The sequence below is a fragment of the Uranotaenia lowii genome, chromosome 1, assembly GCF_029784155.1.
Source record: "Uranotaenia lowii strain MFRU-FL chromosome 1, ASM2978415v1, whole genome shotgun sequence".
Classification (NCBI taxonomy): Eukaryota; Metazoa; Arthropoda; class Insecta; order Diptera; family Culicidae; genus Uranotaenia; species Uranotaenia lowii.
In genome coordinates, this window is record NC_073691.1 from 105,625,982 (window position 1) to 105,635,324 (window position 9,343).

A 9,343-nucleotide genomic window follows, 5' to 3' on the forward strand; every position below is an offset into this window, starting at 1 on the left:
TTTCGACCCTCAATGTTACCAAGACGTCGACCGAAGATTTCGTGACGTTTGGCTGCCGTGTGAACAAAATGTGCGTCGAGTTCGAGCTTACCAAGCTAACAGAAGAGCATTTTAAATGCTTAATTTTCGTCTGTGGCCTAAAGTCGGAATGCGACTCAGAAATAAGAACCAGGCTCCTGACGAAAATCGAACACGACGATGACGTCACGCTCGAATCATTGATGACCGAATGTCAACGGTTGATCAAGAGGAAGGAAGTTCTCCACCAACACCATCACCCTAGCCATCAACTCGGTGGAAAGCAAACGTCGTTTTGTGTGGGTGGAGATCAACAACCATCCAGTCAAGCTGCAACTGGATACCGCATCGGACATCACCATCGTGTCGAACAAAACCTGTTACACAAAGTGCCAAGTCCGCTTCCGGTGAACAAGTTCCCCTCCAGTTCGAGTTCGACTGTAGCATCAGCATCAACGGAACAGCACACACCAGCCGTGTGTTTGTTTGCTCTGGTTCGCTCAACCTAATGGGTATCGACATCATCGACAAATTCAAGCTCTGGTCCGTGCCCATCGACAACTTCTGCAGCCATGTAAGTAGCATCCAAACCAATACGAATTCAGGAAGCATTTCCGAAACTGTTTAGTTCGACGTTGGGAAAATGCACGAAAACGGTGGTGAAATTCGAGCTGAAAGAAAATGTGCAGCCAGTGTTCCATCCTGAGCGACCGGTCTCTTATGCTATGCTAGCAATTGTGGACCAAGAGCTCGACCGATTACAAAAGCTGAACATCATCTCGTCGGTCGATTACTCGGAGTGGGCCGCTCCGATCGTCGTCGTCCGCAAGGCTAATGGCACCATTAGAATTTGCGGAGATTATTCAACCGACGACCGACTTCAGTCACATCAATACCCTCTGCCGGTTCCGCAAGACATTTTCTCCAAGCTCGCAGGGTGCACCATTTTCAGTCAAATTGACTTGACTGATGCCTTTCTGCAGATAGAGGTCGACGACAGTTGCAAACACCTTCTCACCATCAACACCCACCGCGGTTTGTACCAATATAACCGTCTTTTGCCGGGAGTAAAAGCAGCGCCAGGGCCCTTCCAACAATTGATCGACACGATGTTGGCTGGTCTCCCCGGAACTTCCGAATATTTCGACGACTTAGTTGTGGGTGGCCGGAACGAAAAAGAACATCAGCAGCATCTTTTACAAACACTCCAGCGGCTGCAAGAGTTTGGTTTCACCATCCGTCCGGAAAAATGTTCTTTTGGGCAGAAGCAAATCCGTTATTCGGGTCACATCCTGGACAGCCAAGGCCTTCAACCAGACCCAGCCAAAATTGAAGCCATCAAAAACCTGCCAGCACCCAAGGACATCTCCGGCGTTCGGTCCTTCTTAGGGGCCATCAACTTCTACGGGAAATTTGTGCCGAATATGCGGGACCTACGGTATCCTTTGGATGAACTCCTCAAAGCAAACAACTCATTCAACTGGAACAAATCCTGCCAGCAGTCTTTTACAAAATTTAAGGAGATCTTGTCGTCTGATCTTCTGTTAACCTATTATGACCCGCAAAAAAAATCGTCGTTTCGGCAGATGCATCATCGATTGGCATTGGTGCAACCATTTGCCATAAGTTTCCCTATGGAAGGTTAAAGGTCGTGCAACATGCTTCCCGAGCTTTCACAGCCACTGAGCAGCGCTATTCCCAACCAGACCGAGAAGGACTGGCGATCGTCTATGCCGTCACCAAATTTCACACGTTCCTTTTCGGCCAGCACTTCCGGCTCCAAACAGACCACATGCCCCTTCTACGAATCTTTGGCAGCAAGAAGGGCATCCCGAACTACACAGCCAACCGGCTCCAGCGGTGGGCGCTTACACTACTCTCATACGACTTTGCAATCGAGTACGTGCCCACAGACAAGTTCGGAAATGCTGACATCCTATCACGACTCATCAGTCAGCATGTCAAGCCAGATGAAGACTTCGTAGTCGCCTGCACCAACGTGGAAGAGGATCTAAGGTCAGTTATCACAAGTAATATTAATCATCTACCTCTCAGTTTTAGTATGGTGCAAAACGCAACACAAACCGATTCTTTACTGGGTAAGGTGGCCCGCTTTACAAGTGCTGGATGGCCACGCAATCGTTCCGATCTTAAGAATTGGGAGCTACAATGTTTCTTCGACCGCCGTGAAAGTCTGACCGTGGTCCAAGGTTGCGTCGTATTCGGCGAAAGGCTTGTGGTTCCCCAAATCTACCGCAAACGTTGTCTCGCCCAGCTCCACAAAGGCCACCCGGGCATCCAGAGGATGAAATCCATCGCCCGAAGCTTCGTTTACTGGCCCGGTATCGATCAGCACATCATCGACTACATCAAGGCTTGCCAGCCATGCGCTTCCGTTGTTCGCACTGCAGAAAAAGCTCCACCTGTTCCTTGGCCTGCTACACCTGGTCCATGGTATCGGGTTCACATCGATTACGCAGGCCCACTCGACGGTGAATATTTCCTGGTAGTCGTCGATGCTCACAGCAAGTGGCCAGAAATATTCCCCACGAAAAGCATAACTTCAGGCGCCACAATCAACATTCTGCGCACACTTTTTGCCAACAAGGGAATGCCCGAGGTTTTGGTCTCCGATAACGGCACGCAATTCACAAGCGCAGATTTTGGCAAATTCTGCAGCGAAAATGGAATCAATCACCTTACTACACCCCCATTCCATCCGCAATCCAACGGCCAAGCCGAAAGATTTGTGGACAGTTTCAAGAGAGCGACGAAGAAAATCCAGCAGGGGGAAGGATCCGTTAAGCAAGCTTTGGATACCTTTCTGCTTACTTACCGGACAACCCCGAATGCCAACGTACCTGAAGGTAAATCGCCAGCAGAAGTGATGTACGGTCGACCGATTCGTATATGCCTGGATTTACTACGAATTCCACAACCAAATCCGAAAGTCGAGATTGAAGAATCCAACAAACAACCAAGGTCGTTCGAGCGCAAACAACTAGTCTACGCCAAGGTTTACGCAAACAACAAGTGGACTTGGGAACCAGGAGAGGTGCTAGAGAAAGTCGGGCACGTGATTTACAACGTTTGGGTAAACGACCGGAAGCTGATTCGGTCTCACATCAACCAACTTCGTCAACGTTTTCCGGCTCAAGAAAAATCTGGTCCATCACCAACAAAAGACACCCATCTGCCTCTTAGCATCTTGTTGGATGAATGGGACCTCCCGTTCCAGACTTAAACGACACCGAATCCCGAGCCAGGGGTTGAACCAATGCTGCAATCTCCTGCTCAACGTTCATCTGTCCATGTCCCGTCTTCGTTGTCCAGTGACCAGTCGTCAGCATCTTCATCTTCGTCTAGCAGGGAGATGTTGGGACACCTGATCACCCTAGAGGGTTTTTATCATTGGGCTCCTCCGCTGACATTATGCTGTCAACTGGATCGACGTCATCAAGTGAATGACAGGCAACAACGTGTTAGATCGTCATCTTAAAATCGCATTGTAAAGAGCGCGCACGCGATAAAAGTTTTATCCGTTTTAAATATACTTATTTTATTGTACCCCGATGTTTTAAATAATGTGAATATCACCTCGTCAACGGGGATACAACATTTTGGAAATGTTAATACTTAAATTACTTTAAAACAATAGACCAATTAAAGGATGTAAAAAAAAGTTCGATATTATTGAGCAATTTTCATTAGATTCTTCTTCTTTGACTATTGCCAAAGAAGTACTAATCGAATTTTGAAGTTAATGTCAAGGTCATTAAAATACTAGGTTTTCTGACTTTTTTTTATTCTGAATCAACGCTGTTTACCCATCTTGGTTAATCTGCGTGACTATGGTGTGAGGTGACCTAAAAAATTCCTATCATTATCCTTCCATTGAGACTATTTGAAGTGCCTGATTAGCCTGATAAATGACTAAAAGTATAAATACCTACTTCTAATAGCAGGATCCACGAGTTTTAAAAAAATATATGGGATTAGCGGTCTTCAATAAGCGGAACCATAAAATAGCGGAACTTTTTAATTCGCTAGCTTATCAAAAATTTAGCGGCAGAATTAATCCGCTAACAAAAAGTTAGCGGACTAATTAGCGATTAGCGGTTTAGCGCTATAGTGCCGAACACTGATTACTAGTAACAGCAAACCTGGCTCTACCAGAGGTATCAAAGGTAGAATATTGCCATAAACAAAAATGGTACTCTCCGAACTTAAATATTGATCAACAGGTACGCAAACACATAAAAGCCGGAACAACAAGCACTATTGTCCGTCGGAGCCGGAATATTGATAAATCAAATCGAGGAAAGCTTTGGTCTTCCGGGAATCTGCAGTGTTTTTTCGGCAGAAGCCTTTGCATTGAAATACGCAGTGTCTAGAGCCAATCCACATGAAAACACTATCATCCTAACTGACTCCGCTAGTTGCCTTGATGCAGGAAGAAACGAACTATCCTCTACTATTGCTGTTCCTGCTCAAGACATAAAACGATTCATCCAATACAAACTAAGAGAAAAATTTGAATGCACATGGACTGCCGCTGCCGGCAAGTCTGTCCCATATGCAAAAACAACGAACCGAGAAAAACGGCTTTAAATATTTTTATAAACTTTCGTGGATTTCTCGGTTGAAACTTCACCTTTTCTATTATTTTCTTCACAGATATTAAGATAATGGTTGTAGAATTTCGTCCAATGTTTTTTCGCTTTGGAATTTGTTGATGCAGAGGAGAAAATAATGATGGGACAGCCTTGCGAGTATATTCCGCATGCGTATTAAATGTACCCGCAAAGCTGTCCCATATTTGGCTTTTCTTTTGTCAGTTGATCATTTGATTCTCTCTTACTGCGCTTTATTATTCACTTTACTGGTTGTTTACTGATGAAAATAAGTTTGAAATGATGTTTATGACATATTTTTATAAAAATAACGTAAGTTTACCGTAACAATTGAGTAGGTCTAAAATAAAATGAATAACAACGTTCCATTACTTAAACAACCTGTACCTTCGTCTTTTGGAAAGTTTTTCGGTCGATTATCTTTTAAGAAAGACAATACAAATTAAATTAATGCTGAATCAGAAACAGCAAAGCATCTTGACTGCAAATATTTAATGAGAATAATCAATACAATATGACGTACGCGTGTGCTACCAGGTACGCGTATTTTGGTTCATAGATTTTATGAAAGTCCAAGCAGCAACAAACAGCATGACAAAAACCTAAAAAAATGGCTTTGTAACTGACTATTTTCCATCTTTTTCAACGAACAATTCAATAAGCCTCGTGCGGAACTGAAAAAAAAAAACAGTTTGGTGTTATTTACCCATTAGGCTAAAATTAGCTTGTAAAAATTATGGAAATTGTTATTTTTGTCTTCACTGTACTGTTTTATAATGTCTAACTCCCGTAATTTCAATGAATGCTTATTTTGTCGCACACATTGTATGAATATTTGTAAAATTACCGTAAATTAGAGGAGCGATTTAAAAGCATTCTGTAAAAATCAGTGATTGAATTTTGCTGAGCATGAATCGATCAACCATCTCTCGCTCAACGCTTTACTCGGAAGCAAAGGTTGCTTTGAGGCAGCGAAAACGACAAAACCGATGATGCATACGCTCTCACATGGCCCGCCTTCAAGAAGCAATAAACATTCGAGGCAGCGAACAGTGATGCCACATTTTTATCGGTATTTTGGAACCCAAAAAAATCTTTTATCGGTATGGAAATCCTAAAAATCGGTATGAAAATCGGTATTTGAGGTGGATATTCAAAAATGCTTACATTTTCAACTTCCTAACGTATTTTTAATATAAATGGAAGCTTGCAATAAAAAGCAAGTCTACACAGATAAAAAAATGTAACCTTACACTACAAGTGATTTTACATTTTAACACCGCCGCTGGAAAATTTTGAAAAAGAGTATAGCATGTTTGCCTCTTCGAATGAAAATGACATGTCAATGCATGCTTATTTCAGCACCAGCGTCAGTTTGTCAGATTTGTTTTGTTTTCATTCCTGTTCGTTTAAGGTTCCTTTCTGCGTCGGTAAAAGTTTTTAGTTTTTCTTTCAATCTAACCGTGATTGCTGATAAAAGGTAAATCAATATTAAAAATAACTGTGATTGACTTAACATTTTCACCCTGATTGTTGTTATTTACAGGAAATTGATGATAAATCCCCAAAACATCATAGCCCCAACTGTGCGATAGCCAATTTTCTGCTGTCTCTTCGCCCCAGCCGTCGTTTCCGTCTTCGAGGGAATCGTCGAAAATTAACCAATATTTGGAAGTTGAAGATCAGTTTATGTGTTATTCAATCAAAAAGTGTGATCGAAGTTAAATAAAAGTTTGTTTCTGCCTCGAACTGGTGACTTTTTTATTTATTAAAACCACTCCTTGTCCAATAAGATTCATGAGATGTGCTAAATAAAGTAAATGTACAGTAAACAACACGCGTGTGCGCTACCGGGAATTTACATGAGTTGTACAGTTTTATTACACGCAAATGCCCGATTCCTTTCTACCCATGTTGTTGCATGTAAATCTACGTGGATTTTTCTAAGTGTGTAAGAACTCTTATGAATGTTAATTTGAGTATTAAACTAGCTGACTAAGTGTGTTTTAGCATATATTATTCCTTTTTTTATCTTGGTTCTTGGTAACGCAAGTTTACATAAAAAGACGGTTTTGAAATTTTAACAGAACTTTATGTTTGTTACAACTTATACATTTTTTTTTATTTTAAAACTATCTGCTTTTGCTGACGAAAAGTAAAAATCACAAATGAAAATTCAGCAGAGAATCCAAAATAAGTATTCCTTTCCAGTACTATAATTGAATGGAAATCTAATTTGAAAGTTACCGTTTGATAAGAAAAATAAGAACATGGCGATCATTTTCAGGTTACACGTGGTTTAGGCTTATTAATGAAATAAAATCTTGATTCTTTAACTGATGTTTACACAGTTAGAAAAATCCTTGTAACATTACATGCAACTGCATGGGTAGAAGGGAATCGGGTATTTACATGTATCAATACGGCTTAATTCATGTAAACTTCCAATTCCAATCATTCTTTTTGGTACGGTTGTTTATCCAATAAGAAGAGCATCGATATTTGTCGATAAGAGATTTTAATATCTTACACATACATTTTATTTGATCCACACAAGAAAAAATGGTATTCAATAAATTTTCACGAATACCAGTTTTTTGGTGCTGTTCCCCCGACGACGGCAACGACGATTGTCATGCTGGTATGAAAATAAGTTGTCTTGCACTTGGGGTAACCCGAGCTTTCGTTGAATTCAAGTGGAATTTTTTCTGGAACAAATAAAATTGACAATTTGATATAATAATTACAATAATTAGAAGGGTATTAAGTTTTATCTCTCACTTACTTGCTTTAAAACTCAGCATGCACCACCTCGATTCGAACAGAAGCGAACAGCACACGAGCAGGTACAACAAAATACGGTCGAACGTTGCGAACGCTAAGATTTACATGAAATTGCAAGCTAATTGATGAAGTTCGCCTTCGTTGGGAATCCAATAGGAACGAAAACAAAACAGAATTGACACACTGAGATTGACGCTGGATTTCGCATGCGGTGACATGTAAAGTTCATCTTAGCCCTTAGATGTTATACTCTTTTTCATATTTTTCGTGACGACGATGTGAAAACGTGCAATGTAAGATTACATTTTTCTTTCTGTGTATAGTTAAAGTGAGATGTAAATTAGATCAATTCGATAAGGCAATAGAACCAGGTCAACCTAAAGGAAATTTTAATTTCGTAAGCACTTACAAATCCAACAAATGGCTTTTTGATGTTCGAGCTTAATATGGGCCCAAGTTGATGTTCTTCGTTTGGTTGATGGTTTTCTGTTTGCCAAGCTGGCTATTTCAGCTTTCAAAGCCTTTAGTATTAGATATGAGTTCTAGCGATTAAAAAAAGAAATGATTGGAGAAAGTTGGGAGAGTTGTTGCTTCAATTTATTTTTTCAGGTATTGGAAAATTAATTTTATTTTTTGAAAAAAAAGAAGGTGTTCCTAAGAAAAATGTTTAAAAAACACATAGTTTTTCCAAAACTGAAAATACTCATTTTGCCTGGCGTGGCCTGGCGATCTCTGCAGTATGGTACCTACATGTGATATCATTTATTTTTCTAACAAGATGGAGAAGGATTGAAGATTATACCGATGATATGACAAACCGTGGATCTGATTGCACTTCAAATCTTGACATACCACATCTGGCGACAAATTGAACAAGAATTATATTCCAACGGTGTATTTTTTCCCTTGAAAAGGTAGCATCTCAGGAGACAAGAGCATAGTCAATTGAAATTGATCTTTAGAAACTTCTACCTTCTGCTGACAGTCGCAGAAGGTCAAATATCAGCCATGAGCTGAGTCCTTTGGCTTTGAGGTTGAGCACTATAATAGTGCATAGTGCATCATTTGACAGAACATAGGAACAAAACAGCGCGAACAACTGAACGAATTAGGAGAGTGAGCCGTGGAGATCTTTGCAGGGTACTTTAAAAGTTGTACAGATCAACTTACGCCACACCAGCTACCGCACTTTGTCTCCTTTCTACGGGACCTTTGCGAGGATAGCTTGAATTAAGTGGGAATGTGGAAGTGGAATGAATTTTGAGTTCAAATCTTAAAAATCGGTATGATATCGGTATGTTTTGCCAAAAATCGGTAATCGGTATATACCGATTCTTGGTCAAAATTTTGCTCAAAAATCGGTATAAATACCGGAAAATCGGTATGTGTGGCATCGCTGGCAGCGAATCCAAAAAACCAAACGAATGGCTCTCACTTATCTCCTGTTACATTCTTGAGGGAACCGAATTCAAAAGGCAGAGCAAACCCGAGTCTCCTCGTTTGTGCCTGGATTGAATACCCGAGGTTTTTCTGCTATTGCTATTATTGCACAGCAACCGCACGCAGGCAGCTAGTTTTTTCGTTTCTTTTCCTCCCCTCTCCTTGCTCCATACGTTGCGGGCCTATGCAATGCAATAAGTTCGGTTGTTGTCGTTGTTGCCTCAACCTTTGCGGCGAGGTTGAAGATGTTCTCCTCAACGACAGCTATCGGCTTGAGTCCATCAAATTCAATAACGTAAATGAGTATGTGTGCCTCGTCTACTTCATGCATCATGTAGCGACCGAACGTTGAGAGAGTTCGTTCTGAGCAGCGAACGAATAGTGTCTCTTGGAGCAGACCCTCCTCATGGGGGGAGGTTTGAATGAATGTATATGTATCGTCTCCTGTATTACTATACGAGGCCTCA

At 41.1% G+C, this 9,343-nt stretch overlaps 2 protein-coding genes across 2 annotated transcripts; both read left to right on the top strand.

Annotated features, from left to right (window-relative positions):
• The first annotated feature begins 743 nt into the window (after positions 1-743).
• LOC129737753 (uncharacterized protein K02A2.6-like) lies at positions 744-1,664 on the top strand. Its single transcript, XM_055728915.1, has one exon. It carries the CDS (start codon positions 744-746, stop codon positions 1,662-1,664), a length of 921 nt encoding a protein of 306 aa, XP_055584890.1.
• Positions 1,665-1,810: 146 nt separating this feature from the next.
• LOC129737754 (uncharacterized protein K02A2.6-like) lies at positions 1,811-3,262 on the top strand. The gene has a single exon (XM_055728916.1). The coding sequence runs from the start codon at positions 1,811-1,813 to the stop codon at positions 3,260-3,262; it is 1,452 nt and encodes a 483-aa protein (XP_055584891.1).
• The last annotated feature ends 6,081 nt before the right edge of the window (positions 3,263-9,343 follow it).

Bases quoted from the DNA above. Each gene is read 5' to 3' on its own strand.
- LOC129737753 (XM_055728915.1), top strand. From the start codon at position 744: ATGCTAGCAATTGTGGACCAAGAGCTCGACCGATTACAAAAGCTGAAC.
- LOC129737754 (XM_055728916.1), top strand. From the start codon at position 1,811: ATGCCCCTTCTACGAATCTTTGGCAGCAAGAAGGGCATCCCGAACTAC.